Consider the following 20,183-nt stretch of genomic DNA (forward strand, 5'->3'; position numbering starts at 1 on the left):
GAAATTTGAATTTGGTAGACTTTCCCCTTTTTTCCAGACTAAGGCTAGGTTCACATTGCTCAAATCTGATTTTTTGCTCAGATCAGATTTGGCTATCTTGACAGTTCACGTTCATGACTCTAAGTGACCTGTATCTTTGTGTAATGTGAACAAATCTTACAGCTATAGCTGCACAGCTGCACGAAGAGATGTGTGGGTAAAGATCAAAGCACGGTTTAAGAAACAAGCTGTCAGACTGATCTCCAAATTCTTTACATCAATTTAATATGCTAAAACAACAAGTCTGATCTCCCTACAGTTCTTTGAGATCCCCTGCATTCATGTCAGCCAAGAAATGCAGTTTATCTCTGTGGCAACTTTAAAACATAGCTACAGTTCTTCTTATTACAAGGCAGTAGAGCATCAGAATAATTATAAGGATGTTACTTTAAGGTAAAATAACTCCATAATATTGCTCTAATGATTCTGCTGCTAGTGATTTGATGCCAGATTTCACAGGTCACCTTCAGAGATAAAGTCAGTGCCTCAGTGGTTCAGAGCTGTTTTGATTGAATGCAGAGGGACAACATCGTACAGCAGGTGGTGATGTTTTGGCTCATCGGCGTATATCAGGCACTGAGCAAATCTCATTGACAAGAACAGGTGCTAATGCTAATGGTGTTTCCAAGTTTCCAGTATTGATTTTCGCTGTTTTTCTTTTTAGTTCTCCAGATGACTTTCTTTCAGTCTTACAGAAATCTGTGCTTTAGGCAACTAAGGGTCTGGCCTGATTACAGCGCAACAGTAGAAGAGACGATTACACAGTTAATTAAAGTCTTATTAATGCCTTGATGATGCACTCTTTGCAGTTTCAATGGCCCATAGCTGATATTGAGAACTATCATTGTGGCCGTTTGCAGAATATGAACTTCATTATGCAAATTAACTGCATAATTGCAAGTAGAACATTCACATATTTAGTTTTTGTTATTTGTATTTGGACTTGAAAGCTGTTAAAAGGCTGAAAAACATAAACTCTGAAATACTATTTCAAAATCAAGACTCTGGCAAGAATGGCAGCATAACTAGGATGTATGAGACGATTGGTTCCCCTAAGTTGGAATGTACTGTGTTTTACAATTATATACAGTAACAATTTATGACACAATTTGTCCATTCAAAATATATTTTTTAACTTAAACAACTATTTCACGCTCTACCCAAAATTGTGTCTTTTTTTAGCAACTATTGCAAGGTTGGGCAATCTTTACAGTTGGCAGAAATGTCATTTAAACTTATGGGAAATTGTCCAATGTAACTGCTACACAGTTTTTTTTACAAAGTTAAACTGTGTTGTTGCAACGAATCAAAATGTAGACAGATCAAGACATCCCACCTTTATTTTGATTGAGGATCCCTAATTCCCACAAATTATATAGAATAAAGTGAGCAAACAAGATATTTTATGTTCATTATGTTCAAAACTATTCATTTAAAGTACATTTGAAGCATTTCTATTGGAACAACAAAAAAACTGCCAAATTGTGCAAATAAAAGGTTTTTGCATGCACATTAAAAATGTATAACATTTTAACTGCAGACAAATCTTACTGAAGCTCTTATAATGTTTGATGGTTGCTTTTCTCATTTTGCATTTCTGTGAAATGCAGCATAACAGGCTGCTATTACATTTATAAACCACATGGAGAAAAGCAAAAATAACTGCTCCAAAATGCTCTTCATACTGTGCAAAAACTTCATTCTGCTGTGTTACCAAGTAAATCTACATTTTTCTTCATACTCTACCACTTTTTTACCAAAGCTATTTGTTTCATACAAAGAACTGAAGTGATTTGAGCTGCATGTTTAAAAACAGATTGTAGCATTGGTCCTCACTAGCTGACACCCACTGAAAAGCACCAATGAATGAATGAGAAGTAATAGGCTTAACTGAATGAAGTGTACATTCATTTTGGCTTTAAAAAGTAAACTAAAGCAATATTTTGTGTATTCTGAAATCGTATGTTATTACAGAGCACTGACTGAGCACTTTATTAGGAAAATTTGAATAAGAAGTTTGAGGTTAAGATTTCCACAACACTGTTATTTTCTGCTTTTAGCTTCTTGTAATATTTATGGTCATGTTTTTGCTGCTGTTTGAGATAATCTAACAATATAAAGGGCCTCATTATTGTGAGCTAATTTTGTGCTTACACCAGCTGGTGAAATAACTTTATCTATCTGCAGTATGAATTTTTCGCAAATTATAGCCTCCGAAATAATACAGGAAAAGATGAAACAATCCTGCACCTAATACTTAAAAACCCCTTTTCATATTAGTTACTACATCACAAACTCTTAATGAGATGGAGTGAGAAAATTAGAATAGAGAAAATGTGTAAGCTTAGTTATCAGGTGCAAGTGTAAGTCATCTTCTGTATTATTATTGTATCAGAAATTGGCCACAGATTCATTATGGACAGTTATAGGTGATTCACCCTGTTTTAATCCACTTGCTTGCTGGCTTACTTTAAGTTAATGTGACACAAATACTGAGAATGTGAACAGGGCTACACATTTCTGGCTGTCACATTTCTGTAAAGAATTATAAACCATTGACTGACATCAAAAGTAGCAACAGATAGTGATGCAGTAAAATAGTTGTGCGATAAATATCAGTGGTGCATAGTGCTGATCACGCACAACATCTCTCAATTGTTCGGCCTGTCGCTGAATAATGAAATTATGATGAATAATGAGGAGAGGCGGCCGCTCAGAATGTCATTTAAATGAGAGGATTTTTCCAGTTCAAACTAAAAGATTGAACTGATTAATCTAATCTTCCAGTTCCTGTAAATGTGAATTTAATTAAATACATTGTGTTACTAAACAAAGGCAAACAGAAGGAACAGACAGAAGCTGAAAGACATTATGGCTATAGTCTGGGTTTTTGAGAAATCTGTGAGGAGAGAGAGCACTGTGGTACCTGTTTAGAAGATACAGTTGCAATAAACAGTAAGTCAGACCTTTGAAATGTCTTAAATACCTGGATTGTTGCACTGATTACTAATAAAATGTGGTCTGATTTATATCCAAGTCACACAACACAATCTAACCAAATGAATAACACATAAGCAGATATATTCTTTATATATTTAATTAAGCACATTGAATAGCATCCACAGTGGAGAAAAAGTAAGTGGACCACTGTGTAAATGACTCTCCATGAACTAATAGGCAAACTGTGTTATAATTAGGGAGATGAGCTTGTAAGTTGTAAGCTGTAAGAAGTTTCAACAATGCTTTGACCATTAAATGAATGCACACAAAGTCTGTGTGCTGACCAACTGTGAATCATGGTGGAGGAAGCATCGGGGAGTGGATGATTTGAAATCATTGGCATGGGGGATTAATTAAAATATATATCAAAATATTTTATTGGAGAATGTAAACAGCAGTTTATGTCCTCAGACCTATATAAAGTGTTATAAAGCAATGCAATGATTCTTTTATTTCCACTTTAAGCTAGAATTCTGCATGATACTAAATACATTCAAAGCATTAATTGCTTTTTTAGCCTGCACTGCGGATGTTTACTCAATGTGTGCAATAAAAACCCAATCATTACTGTTTGTGTGTTACATAAAACATAAAAGGGTTCACTTTCTTTTCTTACAATTGGTACATGTCTGTTAGACATTGACTGAGAGCATTTAAGTCATATTAAGTGATAAATGTACATGTTGCTACCTTGTAAATCCTTAGCCATCTTATCCACATGCCACTTAGAATTGAGGCTGTTGTGAGAGCTAACGGAGGCCCCGTATTAGTAGCTATAGTGTTCCTAATAAAGTGCTCAGTAAGTGTATGTTTCTATGCATCAGACCCTCATCTCAGTATTATGGCTATGAAACAGAATTCTGCTGGTTATCTCTGTGTAACTGTTGGTGATTTATGTATCTCTTTGTAATCTCAGTGCCTCAAGAGCAAGAGAGATAGTGTTGTTCTGAATATCTATTGTCTAATAGTTTGTGTACCAAATCTGTTCTATATCAGTACTTGTGATTTAAGCGTTATTAGACTTTCAGATGCTTTTTTGTTTGGTTGTTTGTTTGTTTGTTTTAAAGGATTTCCTAGAATGACCACTTAGCAATTTACTTCGGAGTAGGTTGGAAATTCCATTGAAAAATTTCCAATATCCTTGTCACAATCATAAATAGTATGCTGACCATAGATAACTATGAATATATCAGCTATAAAATGTAATCACAAAATGTGCTACATGTTACAGCCTTTCCAGAAATATGCATGTTCAGTTAAATATCTAATGCTGGAAGAGCTCATTGAGGTGTGATGAGAATGTTGATTTGCTAGAAATATACTCATCAACAATATCAAAATAGTTGCACCCAAAGAGAAATCAGACTATCATGGAATATAATGGAATGCTATGTTAAAGAAGTGCTAAAACCAGTGGCTTTACCACACTCTGGTGCACTATACCAACAGGACAATGCTCGTCCACAGACTTGGGTTGAAGACGCATTTTGCCAAGGCCAGCCGCAACACCTAACATCCATAATCTGCAGAAACTGTGTGGATTTTCAGGCAGCTTGGATGGATTGTCGTAGGACACCATTAGGAACCTCTACCACTCCATGCTGAGACTTCTGGCCTGTTGTGTTACACATAAATTATACTCTGTTTTTATTAATTTATTTCTATTTTTTTTCTATTTCCTCCCAATTTAGCTAGGCTAATTGTCCCACCCATTCAGCTGCTAATCAGCTTTATTTCCTCCATCACTGGTGATGCCACAACACAAAAAGGGCTTCACATGTGAAGTCAGCCTGATGCTGATGCAGCATTGCCAAGTAGGCAGCACGCTCGGAGGAAAGCGCAGCGACTTGGTTCTGATACATCAGCTTACAGACACCTTGTGCTGATTGACATTACCCTAGGAGTGATGATAGGAAAGCGCACCATCTACCCTCCCATAGAGAGTAAAGCCAATTGAGCTCTCTCAGGGCTCCGGCAGCTGATGGTAAGATGCATGACTGGGATTCAAACCAGCGATCTCCCGATCATAGTGGCAGCGCTGAACCACCCTGCGCTCCATGTGTGTGTAGCTTAGTAAATATGATCAAAAGCTTCAATAATTTATTGTTCCTGGTAACTTTTATTGTTCATCCAAAAAGCATTGTGAATAGTAATCTGACACTTCCTGCTGGGTGCAACTATTTTTTTTTCATGAAAAAAAAAAGTATGTATTTGGGTTCTGCTAAAGTAGCATACACTGAGCTAGTCTGAGCAAAGATTCAGTTGTTCACCTCCAGGCTTAAGTTTCTATACAGTGCTCCTAAGTAACGTACATTTTTTTGCAAAATTAAAAAAAAATTGGTGGCATTACATTGCTGAATCAATGTTTATGGAGAGTGGTGATACAGTAATAATGATGTAATTAATCTCTGCCGCAAAAAAAGTGTGCAGCTGCATGCGTTTGTAATCTTTTGACCAATTTGATGTACCGTGTCAGAATCAGTGTTTGTATTCCAAATATGCAAAACTATACCTGTATGACAATTTACTGTGATCTAACTGTAATTTCTGTACTTTATGAAAGGATGTCAGGACATCTCAAACATATCATACGAGTTCAATTCCCAAAGTTCAGCTATAACCGTAGTATTTTAATAGAGTTTTATTTACTCATCAATATGAGCAATATTATTTAGACATGCTTATTTTTTCACTTCTCAGGGTGGGGCAGGGTTTTTGGATGCCTCTCTAGGGAATAATATATTTAAAAAAAAAAATAATGGCAACTTTGTTTTGTTTAAACTGTAAACCAATATTTTTGACAGATTGTTGTAAATGTAATATATCTTCAAAATTTCACTTCAACAATTTTATAGCATCCATGCTACATGGCACGAATGGCGTGGTATGTTCTGTAGCCCCATACTGTTCACCGAAGCTAGTTCATTTTACTACATGTAATATAGTATTACTGTGTTGTAACACCATGTACATCTCATGTATGTGAACTGCATCAATATAGCAACAGTATCCTGAGAAATAATGATGTGCTGAAATGTGCTGATGTTACATGTAAATGTATCATGTGAGCAGCTGAATTAAACTGGTGATGTTCATGGTCTGCTTTTAATTATTAAATAAATTAATAAAACAAACATAACCGGTAGATACTGTAAATCACTGACAATTACAGTGATACAATGAACACACTTCTACATAAACGGCCTGTACAATACTAAACTGAACCTACAACTAACATCCCTAAACATCTATATAAACATATTTATAGAATTAAAGTTCCTAACAATACACTGGCCATGGTTCAGCTGAAAAGTGGCTTTTCTTTATTTAAAATATCTGTATGCCTCACACTGTAATAACTATTTTACCATGGTTAAATATTGCCTCCTACAATTTTTTTTATACATTAAAGAAAGAACTAGTCAAAATGAATTAATCAAATGAAACAATAGACTGACATTGAACAATTCAGTTACCATAAACTTGTTTAAAGGCTCTAAATCTAGTTAAGTAAATGTTACTACCCACATCTGCAAATAACACTCTCCAGCTTTTTTGCCTCTTGCTTTTTTAATTTTCTTTTTTTTTAAATCTGGTTCCAGCCATCATTACATTTTAAGGTAACATTCCAAGTACAATCTAAAAAGACTCTGAAATAGGGGAAACAAAAAGAAAGAAAAAAATCTATACAAACATTTATAGAATCTGTGCAAATTCAATTTCAACCCCAGTCACTGTGGACGCTCGCTCTCCATCCTCCAGGGTGTGGAGGAAGAAGTGATGGTGGCAGATCAGGGATGGATCGCAAAAATAATGGCACATCACTATTCTCAGCTGCTTCTTCCTCCTCCATTTTTAAAACACTGAAAAGAAAGACCACAATATCAGACGAGAACATAACGTGACTTCAATTAGCAATTCACCTACTAGGTCACAATTGTCTTTTTTAAGATGACCTATGATTATTTTTAAATGTCATAATCACTTAAGCAAAGCTTAAAAAAACCTATAAAGTCTTAATGAATTAAGAGAATCCTTAAAAAATAAGTGAACCTCTTTACTTTAAAAGTAGCAAAATTAATTTGGTAAAATTAAATAACACCACAAGGAAAACAAAAAAACATAAAATAATGCTAGACTGTCTGTTTCTGCACAATCACAACATTTCATAATTCAAAGTTCTGTCTGAGTCACTGGCTTTTTCTTCATCAAGAGCCATATTTGTCCATTCACCTCCTTCAATGCATTACAATCTGCTCTAAAAGCTCTGCGCACCATGTGAGTGCCAAAAGCCAACACACAGGCCATCAACAATTATTATTGTTAAAACAGAGTTAATGGCATCAAAATTACCTTCCTGATGTCATGGCAGCCTTTTTCTTTTCTCTTCTGGAAAGCCACTCCTCCACTGAAGGTTCAGAGTGTTTATCACCGGGCATCATCTTCTGCCATTTTTCCTCTTAAAATACAACATTTTACCACTTATTTGCTTCTGGAACATTTTTATATATTCACTTGTATACACACTGCTTATTGTTACATTCATATATATCAAGATACAAGGTTTTTGCATCACAGACAACCTAATTACTCAAAAATATTCTGGAATAAGGGTGGCAATATGATAAAACAAGAACACAGTGTCAGATGCAAAGCACTGATAGCTATTTTAAAACTGATAGTGCCACCTTGTGGAAAGTCTTCAAATTGCCGTAATTATAAATTCTTTATTTCTACTGAGGTTTAAAAGCTCTATCAACTCACAAAGTCTATAAGAAATAAAATTTGCCATTTATAATATAATATATATTGTTTAAATATATAACTAATATAGTTTTACTGGTGAGAAAAAAAGTTAAATGACGTTATAACCTTTAGTTAAATGACGATGGACAAAAATTCTACTGGATAAAGATATTACTATACCATAGTCGTTGATTTTTACAGGATGTGAACAGTGAAAAAACAAAAGTCTACTCAAAATTCTCATCAAATGTTTGTTCCAAGCAAACAAAAATAATGTAGGGATCTTACCTTCAATCTGTTGTTCCAAAGCCTTTATGTCCATTTCAGACAAATGTGAATACAGGCAGTTATGGCCAAACACACATGCGCCTAAACAAGGGAGGGATTGGGGAGGCCGAATGAAAGATTTTACAGTAGAAATAATACATTCTCATATTTTTTTTATGTTTTAGAAGATTTATAGCTGTGATAATAAGTTTGCATCACACATCATTGATATAAATGTAAATATCAGACCTTCAATGGCTTCTATTTCTGTGGTAGAGCATTAGTTTTCTGTTTAGGCACAGCCACATATTTTTATAGGGTTGAGATCAGGACTTTAAGCGGGTTTCAACAAACACTGTACCTCTTCTGTGTAATTGGGGTGACGTTCCTGACAAAAATATCCGATTCCACATTATGACCATCTGAAGTCTGAGACAGTTCCCCTCACTAAAAAGACTAATATTGCCATTAAACACATTAAGGGCATGCAAACTTATAATCACAACTATAAATATTATAGTACTGGTATCAGGATAATAGCATTTGTATCATTTGTTCACTGACTGAAAACAAAATTAATAGTATTTGCTTTCCCTAAAAGAAAGACTAACCTGTCTGCAGAAACTTCCTGCATGGTGGCTTTGCTCTCTCATCTTGTAGAATTGCAGCAGTATCTGAAAACACATTAAGCAGAAACAGAACAGATTAGTTCTTAACATTGATATGCCCCAGAAACGTGTCTCTTCAATAGTTTAATTAATATAAAATAGTAAAGTAGATAGTGTAAGGTAAAGGTTTGTGAAGTTCTTCATTGCGCCTTAAGGTACACTGTTGTAAATCAAGATGCATTTGGTTTTATATTCAACGTTAGACACAAATTTGCAAGTCAATAGGCTTGCAAATAGTATACGACTTCATTTTATTTATTTGGAATAATCTCAAGTCATTTAACAGTCATGTAAGCGGATTTTGCAGTGAAAAGTAAGGGACAAGCATCAAAGTCCATCATAAAAGACATTTGTTTCCATTTTATTTGCAATAAACTGCAATAAAAGTACTTGTATTCTTTCATTGCACGAGTAAAGGTTTGAAGTACAGAATTTTAAGTAAAATTACAAGAGCTTTTTGAGTATAATATCCCGAAGGACTCAATGGTGACGTATGTCACAGAACATTCAAACGTTTTGTCAACTGGACATGGACTTATAGACTTAAAACACGCAAAATGTTTTTAGCAAAACTCGTTAAGGTGTTCTTAAATAAATTAAGCAGTGTATTATTGATTTTAAATAAGGTACAGGAGGAATATAAAGCCAGTTTAAAGGATTTAAATGTAAAGTTACCTCTGAAGTTATCCAGCCAGGCTTTCTTAGCTCTTTGGTGCTGAACTCCGTTTAGGTGTTTCTTCCTGTTGTGCAGTGTATCCTGAAAGCTACGGTCACAGTAATCACAATAATACCGTTTCCCCATCGCTTACAAACCCCCTATAACCCAGAGTTTCTTTTACAAAAGCTAAAATATTAGCTAAAAGACAAAGCCAGCCATAAACGCTGCAGCACGATCCTTTATTTACTAACCAACATGGAGACCTTAGTGCGCAGGCGCAGAAGAGACGCCTCAGTCAGTGAACAGCGCCCTCTGGTGAGTCATTTTATAAACACACACCCACAAAACCTAATAGTTACAGTATTTAAATTTTTAATATTAACATGAATACGTTTTGGTCTGAGATTTGTAACCATATGCAAATATTATATAAACATGATTACTTAATGTTGATTACACTATACAGTGTCGGCTACCCATTTTTAGCGGCTCTAGATGTATATATTTTTTTCCTTTACTATATATGTTTATTTAAGTATCTTTATATATTTTCTGTAATTGTTTTGTGTGCATAGTTTTATTTATTTATTTTTATTTTCCTGACCTGTTTCTCTGTCCTTTCCTCTGTACTGCTGTAACATTGCAAATTTCCCCATTGTAGGATTAATAAAGGATTATCTTATCTTATTTCAGTACTAAAGAACAAGAAAAGTTTGGTACATTAAGAACTGTAAAGAACAGTGTACAATTTATATTTATACATTAAAAAAGGAAAACTAACTACTGGAAGATTAATTATCTAATTTAAAAATAATTTAATGGTAATATTAGTTTTTTTTTTACAATGATCTATCAGGGTATATAACTGTAAACGTTAATATGCTTTAAAATAAAAATACAATAAGTTGCCTATAAATAAGCTTAGTAGCAGTTCAGAACAGTTACCATTATTGATTGAATAATGAATTATTAACATTAAACATTTATAAATATATTTTTAAATATATTTAAAAAGTCTGTACATCTGACTGTACGCTGAATCATCTTAGGAGAATGTGGCCATGCAGCAAGACAATGACCCTTGGCACACAACTCTAATCACTCTAACAAAAAAAGAAGATGAAAAAAGTTTTAGGATGAGACCTATTGTGTAAAAATATAAATTTTTGGGTCAGATTTATATTTCTATGTGAAAAAACTTTAAAAACATCCAAGCACTGTATTTACATCGTAACACCTATGGGCTCCGGCCACCAGGTGGTGTTACTTACCCAGGCTTTGCTCCGCACTCAGCCGGTCTCTGCTGCTGCTCTGGGGCCGCGCAGCCAGTCTATCTCCCCTGTCCGCTGTGTGAGCGCGGAGGTTGAGCTGCAGTTCAGGCTGCCTGTGTGTCTGAGCTCTGTGCCCGGCTCTCCTCCAGCTGTGGCCCGCGCGGGATGGCGAGGAACACGCTGGGGTCCCGCTTCAGGAGGGTGGAGGTGGACGGGTTAGAGGAGAACAGCAGGTTCGTGGAGGAGCAGGACGAGGCGGCGGAGCTGCAGGGCCCGGACACCGCGGAGGTGGACAGCCTCCTCAGGCAATATCCTGCAGCAGCTGTGTGTGGTAGTTTGTGCGGTGTTTGCTCTGCTCTGGATTTGTTTTAATTTGTTGGGTCTTGTATGAGCTACAGAGCTGCTGACCTCTGCAGTGGCCTGACTTACCTCAGTGGCAGATAACAGTATACCACTGCTATTATAAGAGATAATGGTATAATATAATAATACTTTACTATTGGTAGTATAATAGGTAAAATTGATATACTAAATGAGCAGACAGTTTTCACAGTAAACATAGTATAGAGTGTAGAACTGAACTTATAGGCTTTTGTCAGGAGTTTAGTCTATAAAACAAGCATTCCTATAATAATAAAAATAGTGAATATTAATATGCTTGATATTCTGCTAGAATATTAAACATATCAAAGGAAGGGTCACATTTTGGTCACTTTTTACTCTCATTAGTTTAGGTGTATTTGTCATTTACACAACATATCAGAACATTTATGCATTGCAATGTTTGTGGTAAGGCTTGGGTAAGAAAGACTTAAAATACCTGTGTAACTTTAACTTTATACTGTGTACAAACAAAAGTTTGACAAAAAAAACATTCTTTAAATAATAGTACCAGTCAGAAAATGAAACACCATGAATTCAGTGTTTTTTGTAGATTAATACTAAGGTCGTCCAAACTATGAAGAAAATTATTGGATTATGGAATTATTTAGGAAAAAAGTGTTAAACAAAACAGAATATTTTTCATATTTCAGATTCTTCATAGTAGCAGTTACAGGCTGTGCTGGACTTGTCAAGAGTTAATTACTTGCATTTCTTGCCTCTAAATGTGTTTGAGAGCATCAGTTCAATGAAATTTTTATTTATATAGCGCTTTTTACAACAAAATTGTCACGAAGCAGCTTTACAGAGCAAAAACAGGTCCACATCTCTAATGAGCAGCACCACAGAGATGACAATTATTGTGGTGACAACAGTGGCAGGGGAAAACTCCCTTACAGGAAGAAGAGGAAGAAACCTTAGGAGGAACCAAGGAGCTGTCATGTTGTGAAGAGGTAGAGCTGGTATTCGGTGTATAGCCCTATTTGAGTAATGTTATAATCCATATCATAGTTTATCAGAGTTACCAGCCTTAAGTTAACAGCACCCCAGATAAGAGTCACTTAAATGCTGCTTCACAGAGTATTTTGGTTTGTTTAAGACTTTAAAGTTAATACATCATTCCTTATGTGTTCCTTTATAGTCTGGATGACTTCAGTTTTCATTTATGTTTTATGCAATTAAGATTGCGTGAGAAAGTGTGTCTTATCTTCTGACTGGTACTGTATAAAAATATGATGTAACCAATAGAAATGCTTTAGAAAGGCACCAATAAATCTACAATTCCTGGTATTTGATTATTTAGCAGTATTTAATCCTCTTAAGTAGCATAGATGCTGTGAATTGTCAGAGAAAATTGTCTTGCAATATATCAAGTATCGCAGAACACAGAATATCATTGTAATTTCATTGTTATTGTGGGCAATGTATCATGATAATATTGTATTGTGAGATGCCCTGTGATTCCCAGCACTATTTGACAGTCAGTTTAGCATGTTTTAAAAAAAAATGGGGTCATTGTGTAAACAGAACTCTTCCTCTTACCCTTTCTTTTACCTATTTACCAGCAAAAAGGCCATCTTGTGAAATGTAGTTTATTTAGGTCTTTTATGCCGTCTCCTTTAGCTTAGTATAGTTGGGAAAACATTAGATAAGTAGGTGTCATCAAACATTTAAAACTACGTTAAAAAGCATTTTAATGCCACCATGGTTTGACATCTTCTTGGGGCTCTCAGAGGGTCTCAGAGGCTCGCAATATGTCTTATATGTCTCATATAAGTTCAATTTGTGCCACCTCTAGACCTTTTGTATACACTCCCTTTTAGAATGGGGTGCTCATTCATGGTTCTGGAGATCTGCCACCATGGAACACTCTAAAATCTTCACAAGTCCCTAAAGGCCTCTGCCAAGGGTTAGTGTGGCTGTGGGTTTTATTTTAGGATAAGGTTTAAAACTGCAGGCATGGAACATAGAAATACTTGTCCAACTTGTACTTGATTTCGGCAGAACTCGTTTGTTCCTCTATGCTGTGTAGAGGATTTGCATTTCCTCATGTGTGCCCTTAGAGGAAAATGTTGATTGAATGCGGTGTTGTTGCTACAGAATTTGACAATGTGACTCCACACATAAAGACATTTTTCACATACTTTTCTGTAATCGTAGTTAGTAATCAACCACCCTTTACAACCACGCTTTACAATGTGACCTGAATGATACATTACTCACTGTAATATTATACTTGACCAGCCACCAGTTCAAATCTTCAAAACTTTGTCAGATTACAGAGAAACTCGTGATTCTGTGATACTCAATATATCCCAAGACAGTTCTCTACGATGCATAACAGCATCTCTGTTACTGAAGAGGCTTAAATACTCCTAAATAAGCAAATACCAGGAATTACGGATTTATCTATGTCAGGTTTTCAAATGGGTGTGCAAGGCTTGAGGAGTTTACAGGGCCTATCAGTATTTGATGCCACATATCAATAATGTTTCACAAACCAAAACGATACGAAATATCAATATTTTTTATATTTGTGCCACCTTATTAAAGACAGTACTATATGTCATATGCATGATCTGCATAGCATAGTGAATTTATCAAAATAAAATATATTGGTAAACTATTGGCTTAAATATAGCTGTGAAACCAGACACCTCTCTTTCATTTACTTTCCTCAACCGAAATATCATATCTTCCTTTTTTAGTGTTCAGCCCATTCATCAGTTTTGAGAAGTGTGAATAATCTCTCAGTCTGTGAACTTTCCAAAGTTACATTTAGCACAGTGGTGTTCAGGCCAGGGTAGATTAAAACCTCTTTAAACAGAGCTCACCTTTTTAGAACAGGGAAGAGGTGAGTATGCCGCTGAGAGAAAAAATCCAAACTAGAACATGATAAGAAAAGGGAGGCCCAGGGAAATGAAGTTTGGAATATTTTGGGACTCAAGGGCATGTGCTGAAAAACTGACCTGTATACTCTGGTCCTTAAATATGAAATCTGTTCAGGATGTTGACATTATTAAAACTTAGGAGAGATTTTATTCATATTTCTGAACTGGACTGTATATTTACCAGTGGTGTGCAGTCAGGCCCTTCTAACCCTTCAGAGAAGGGGTGACAATAGGTGCATGTAAATCATTACATAATATTTAATCAGGAAATATATATTATAGTTATTGTAAACTATAAGCATATATTCTATAAATTAACTAAAATAAAAAACAGCAATTAATTCAAAGCATGTTCTAACCAATCAAAGCTTTTTAAAATGGCTTCTGCCCCAGTGTGTCTGCATGACCCTTCTGCTGATTTTGAGAAATGAGTATATTAACAAAGTCGCGGGACAATATAACCAATCAGATTCATAATTTTCACTCCGGGGGTGGGGCCATGACTGTCTAACCCCTTCTCAGCGCTCTGCTAAAGAAGGGGTACCCACTATATTAACTGCACGCCACTGATATTTACTGTATGCAGCATAACACTTACTTTAGATGTCACATGCTGGAGCAGGGAATGATATCACATCCAATTAGACAGCGCCTCAATTAAACATTCAGATATTTCACACTGTTGCAAAACTACCAAAAATACAGTAAGCTAAATATTTTGGAGTTTACAACAACTGGTTTATATCCCAGATTGTCATTATTAGCAGTACAAATAGATGACAACACAAATAAACCATGTACACAGATAGAAGTTGGAAAGTACTGTATGTACAGGCTGCTTTAATGATACACATATAGACAGAGGTAATAATGAACTGTATAATACTACTGCTTTTACTACTGTTGATGTAGAGTGCAGGCTCACCTGACCTTCAGGTAGGAAGTGTGACCTATGGGGACATTCTAGTTGAAATTTCCTATATGGATCACAGCATTAGGTGCTCTGACAACACAGCATAAATAGTTTTAACAGCATAGTGGTCAGTCTTGCAAATTTAAGGTTGGCTGATATGAGACACTAAGATAAAGAATTATTAAACAAGTTGGCTGATAACAAATGTATTCTTTTGATATTCATTTAATTTATTGTGGATACATTTTTTTCCTCTAGAAACCCTAATATAATGTTTGATGCAGTACTAAAACTGAACATTTGGACATTATACAATTTAAATGCATAGTGTTGCAGTCCAATAAAAACATGTTTCTCCAACTTTCAATAAAGCCAAAAAAGATTTCAGTTAATTTTGGGGAATTTCTAATTGTCCATTCATCAAGATTTTTTTTAAAACAGGGTAAGGGATACATTGTTCCATTAATGTCATAACTTAAAATTCAACAAAAATGGAGATACTTTTTTTTCAATGGAGAGCTACGATAGAGTTTCTGTCCATCTTTTTGTATTTTAAAAATTATGTTGAGAAAGTGTAATTGTGCATTTTAAATGAGCTGTAGTAAAAATGTATCTTCAACAGGCTTGTAACAATAAAAATAAACAATATGCAATGAAATTAATAAAATCACTCAAATGATCAACGTAATCAAATTTAAGATTACATGAAACACTAATTCAAGCTATGAAATAAGCACTTGTATGATGTGGGCATCAATGTTTTCTTTTGTGGTTTAGCTTACACTAAACTATAGTTAAACAGTTTCACAGTTTTATAATGCGTGCAGTAATTTTGGCTATTTTTTTTTTGTACTTACTTGTTTTTTAATCAAATAGTTTAAAATGTATTTGCTGCTTAAAAGAATACAGTTAGTAGTAAGTAAGTTATTGTGGAAAACAATGTTGTGTGGTTCCTTAACCAGTGATAATGTACAGGAGACATGATGTCAGCCTTTCATGTTGCACTAAGAAACCCTCCAATCAACAGCAAGAACCCAGCAATAAAGGTACTGTTTTCTCTGTCTGTGTGTGTGTGCGTGCGTGTGTGTGTAGGTAAGTATCTTGTTGCAATAACTGCAAAACTTTCTAACAGCTGTCAATAAATTTAGCTTCATTATTACAGAAAAATATTGTCTCTGTGCTGCATTATCTGTAAATGGAGGGAAAACAAATGAAGTGAACAAATGGGGTGTATTTTACTTTGTCATTCATGTTACATTCATGTGTCCAGAATACATGGTAAAGAACTTCAGCTTAGCTTTTTAACAAACGAGCTACAATTCTGATATGTAAAACGAGTAAAATACATGACATTGCAAAAAGTATTCACTCACCCATCCAAATCATTGAATTCATCAGGTTCCAGTAACTTCCATGGCCACCAGTGTATAGAACCAAACAGCTTGGCATGCAGACTGCTTCTACAAACACTAGTGAAATAATGAGAGCTTTCAAGAGCTCAGTGAATTCCAGAGTTATATGGGATGCCCCCTGTGCATTAAGTCCAGTCATGAAATTTCCTCACTACTAAATATTCCACAGCCAACTGTCAGTGATGTAGCAAAGTGGAAGCGACTGAGAACAAAAGCGTAAAATGACAGAGCAGAGTCAGCGGATGCTGAGGTGCAAAGTGCACAGAGGTCACCAAAATTCTGCACAGTATATCCAGGACTCCCATCATCAAACGCAAATCAGGCGATTGAATACATTTGGCAATATAGTGTATTTATGACAACTTGTATAAGAACTCTAAACGATTTGTGGTGAGCTGAATAACATTTAAAAACACACAGCATACTAACAATCTTGAGGTAGATGAACTACAACAGCAGAAGATTAAATTGGATTTTCCTTTTGTCAGTTAAGAACAGAAAGCTGAGGCTGCAGTGGACACAATCTCAACAATACTGGGTAGTTGAGGACTTGCGCCTGTAACTGTGAATCTTGCAAAACTGCGCTCTCTTGATTGTGGAGGCTGTGCTTCCTTGTGATGTCCAGAAACCTGAGTCACTTTACAGTGGAAACCACAGAGCTATGGATACTGAGGTGGGGATTAAAAGTAGTGTTTCTGAAATCCATCAAATCTCTATAGTCTTTCAAGGGTTCCTGTGGATCTTCAGAGATGGGTGTTTGGAGATGCAGTAATTGGTGTAGAGACTAGAGAGAATGAGCGAGAGCAGGCAGCCATGTGGTACTTCAGTAGTGAGGGTCGGTGTGTCTGGTGTGGTTTCCTAGTCACACAAGCACACCTGACAGTTTGGACAGAGTGACCAAGTTGGCCTTGCTCTCTCTGGGTGAGTAGATGGTGCTCTTTCCCCTCATCACTCCTAGGGGGATATCAATCAGCACAAGGCGTCTGTGAGCTGATGTATCAGAACCAAGTCGCTGCGCTTTCCTCCGAGCGTGCTGTGATGCTACTCAGCAAGGCTGCATCAGTAGGAGTTTAAAGAGGTGGTGGCTGACATCACATGTGTTGGAGGAGGCATGTGCTAGTCTTCACCCTCCTTGTGTTGTGGCACCTGTGATGGGGGATGTACAGTTGAATAGCACCTAAATGGATGGGACAATTGGCCTAGTTAAATTGGGAGAAATGAGTCAAACATTATTTTTTGTTAATTGAAAGAAAAAGCTGAGCTAAAGTCCACAACACAGGTTGCAGGTACCGTAAAATGCGGGGGGTCAAGCGGACGGTCTGTCACAGAATTCAAGTAGGCTAGGAGCAGTCATTCAAAGACTTTCATTACTACACTGCACAAAGCAACTGGCCTGTATTTATTACATCCTGGGAAGTGCAGTTGTTTTGGGGGGATCTGGAATGCTGGTTGAGGAACAGAGCATCCTCAAGCTTTTTTCACCTTTTGTTTCCTCCTTTTTACATCCTTCCTGCTCACTGTCGCTGGAACAGAGGTGAGAGAGAGCCGGGGTGGGTGGGGAGGCAGGGGTTGTTGGCTGGGGTTAGGGCTGTTTGTGATGCATCTACATTATACTAGGCTACATTTTATCCTAGGCTTGTGGTATAACACGGCATTACAGCACATAAGATACACAGATCATAGGATCAGTTTTAGGCAATATACAGTACCTATGAATCAGCATTCACCATTTGCATAAGAGGTGGTGCTAGGTAACTGGTAGTTAACTAGTTAATGATTTGCTATTTTGTGTCTTTGCAGAGAGTGTTCTGACAAACAGGTGATTTTGTTAATGATTTCACAGAACTTACAAACCTGTCCCAACCTAAACCATGACTTTTATTTGAATCCATAAAAACATACATCAGCCATGTTTCTCTTGTTTTTGTGTACCTCATGTTGGCCTCCACATAATATCTCTCTCTCTCTCTCTCTCTCTGTCTCTCTCAGGAAAAAGCTCAGGCAGTAGTGTTGAGGGTGCTGACATCATTCAAGAGCAGTGACATAGAGCCTGCTGTAAAATCCATAGACAGAAATGGCATCGATCTGCTCATGAAGTACATCTACAAAGGCTTTGAGAAGCCTTGTGAGAATAGCAGTGCAATTCTGCTGCAGTGGCACGAAAAGGTAACATTTTTCTTCTGTCCCAGGCTTCGAAATGCAGCTCATTCTCTTTTTTAACACTCCACATGATTGGTGTTTTATATTTTTACGATTTGTCATTAAATAAAGAATTCCTTTATACGTAAAACTATACAAACCTAAAAATAATTGACTTTATAAAGTAATCCTGCTTTGTGTGAGTTTATTGTTATTAGAGTGATCGTATTATTTATTTAGGAGCATGGTCATTTATAGCACTCAGTTTATCTATAGCTACGCTGGTATCATTCTGACAGTGTAGTATAGCCATTGTAATTAGACTAAACTATCTCTCTCTCTCTCTCTCAATTTCGTCACCCCCAGGCCTTTGCTGTTGGAGGACTTGGCTCAATTGTTCGAGTTATGACATCCAGAAAAACTGTATGAGTTGCCAGATAAAGGCAACTATGGATATATACTGAACATGCTTGCTCACATGTGAAGAGGAAGTCTCGTCACTTATTCTTTGTTGGCTGGAGAAGACACCAGTGAATGATCTAAAAGATGAGCAAAAAGAGTCTACTGAATGGAAATTTCCATTTTTATGTATGGAAACGGTGAAGTGAAATGTCTAAAAATGCTATATTTGGGGTTGGAGAACCGAGTTTAAGAGGGGAAACCGAACAATACAATATGATGCACTCATATTATGAGCAGGCACATCACTGTGTAAACATGCTGTTGATTCATGAGTGCACCAACGACATGAGTCTGGGTTTGAAAGTGCAAGTGGATTTTTTGAGTGTGTGTATGGCTGGGTGGACTGCATAAAAGTCGTATGAAAATCAGATTTATTACTTATATTTAACTTCATGGTCCTCTCGCTCTTTGTAAAGAGAGAACTAACTGTTTGATATTTTAAGTGATCTTCAGTTTAAAAGAGTATGCATACTTAAGGAGGTGAACGATGATGATGACGACTGTAAAGTGCCTGCTTGCTCAAATAAATAAATTGGCTGTGACTTATACATAAAACTATGCAGATGCCCTTTAGTCCCTTAAAAATAGGAGTCAGCAACATTGCAGTGCACTGGTGTTAAAATACTGCTCATATCTGCAGAGAAAAGCAATAGAGGTTGATTGAGACACTCTGGAAAGTGTACTCTTTAAAGATGTAATGAAGCAATCAATGCTTTCTAGATTAACTGAAGTGCTGTTTGTGGCTAAATGCAGTCAAGTCCTCACAACAAAGTTCAATCACCTAATGTAAAAAACTTCCCAGATTTGGTTGGTGGCTGCTGCTGTTATACTGCAGAACCAGGGGCTTTTTTATATAATTTTATTAAAATTGTCCCATTTTCTCCTCAATTTACATGACCAATTACCCAACCCACTCATAAGGACTCCCCTTACCACTAGTATTGCCCCAACACCAGGAGGGTGAAGACTAGCACATGCCAAACTCACCCTTTGGAGTGATGTAGGAAGAGAGTGTCATCTACCCAGCCAGAGAGCGCAAGGCCAGTTGATGGCAAGCTACATAACCAGGATTCAAACTCACTTTAGTTTTTTTTTTTCCACACATTGTTTTACATTATTAGACACAAATTTGAACAATCAAGGAAATTCAGGGCATGAGAGCTGGGATGTGCGTGTCATCAAAATGAATTAGAATAATTTCTAAATCATATATGTACACTAATAAATGGCAACTGTCCTATTCATATGTCCTATTCATATTCTTAGAATATGAGTATTACATATTAGTACACAATGCTCTGCCATACTTCTCTAATTCACAATTTAAGCTCCAGTC

At 36.2% G+C, this 20,183-nt stretch overlaps 2 protein-coding genes across 2 annotated transcripts; one reads left to right on the forward strand and one right to left on the reverse strand.

The window, feature by feature from the left end:
- Window positions 1–5,622: 5,622 nt before the first annotated feature.
- zmat5 (zinc finger, matrin-type 5) lies at window positions 5,623–9,673 on the reverse strand. Its single transcript, XM_015600774.3, has 5 exons — window positions 9,396–9,673; window positions 8,664–8,726; window positions 8,074–8,154; window positions 7,393–7,498; window positions 5,623–6,902 (listed from the first exon to the last, which is right to left on the reverse strand). Exons 1-5 carry the CDS (start codon window positions 9,520–9,522, stop codon window positions 6,761–6,763), a joined length of 519 nt encoding a protein of 172 aa, XP_015456260.2. The 5' UTR covers window positions 9,523–9,673; the 3' UTR covers window positions 5,623–6,760.
- A 1,017-nt stretch (window positions 9,674–10,690) lies between these two features.
- arpc5lb (actin related protein 2/3 complex, subunit 5-like, b) lies at window positions 10,691–19,402 on the forward strand. Its single transcript, XM_007231400.4, has 4 exons — window positions 10,691–10,957; window positions 15,808–15,880; window positions 18,236–18,412; window positions 18,752–19,402. Exons 1-4 carry the CDS (start codon window positions 10,815–10,817, stop codon window positions 18,812–18,814), a joined length of 456 nt encoding a protein of 151 aa, XP_007231462.3. The 5' UTR covers window positions 10,691–10,814; the 3' UTR covers window positions 18,815–19,402.
- Window positions 19,403–20,183: the final 781 nt, after the last annotated feature.

Source organism: Astyanax mexicanus, chromosome 1, assembly GCF_023375975.1.
Source record: "Astyanax mexicanus isolate ESR-SI-001 chromosome 1, AstMex3_surface, whole genome shotgun sequence".
NCBI classification, from domain to species: Eukaryota; Metazoa; Chordata; class Actinopteri; order Characiformes; family Acestrorhamphidae; genus Astyanax; species Astyanax mexicanus.

What these genes read in the sequence shown, in the direction of transcription:
- zmat5 (XM_015600774.3), bottom strand. Translation starts at nt 9,522, where the DNA reads ATGGGGAAACGGTATTATTGTGATTACTGTGACCGTAGCTTTCAGGAT. An exon ending in CAGGAAGTTTCTGCAGACAG is followed by an intron (nt 8,155 to 8,663) that starts GTTAGTCTTTCT and finishes TCCCTTGTTTAG; the next exon opens with GCGCATGTGTGTTTGGCCAT. An exon ending in GCTGCCATGACATCAGGAAG is followed by an intron (nt 6,903 to 7,392) that starts GTAATTTTGATG and finishes CTTTCTTTTCAG; the next exon opens with TGTTTTAAAAATGGAGGAGG.
- arpc5lb (XM_007231400.4), top strand. Translation starts at nt 10,815, where the DNA reads ATGGCGAGGAACACGCTGGGGTCCCGCTTCAGGAGGGTGGAGGTGGAC. An exon ending in GCAAGAACCCAGCAATAAAG is followed by an intron (nt 15,881 to 18,235) that starts GTACTGTTTTCT and finishes TGTCTCTCTCAG; the next exon opens with GAAAAAGCTCAGGCAGTAGT. An exon ending in TGCTGCAGTGGCACGAAAAG is followed by an intron (nt 18,413 to 18,751) that starts GTAACATTTTTC and finishes CGTCACCCCCAG; the next exon opens with GCCTTTGCTGTTGGAGGACT.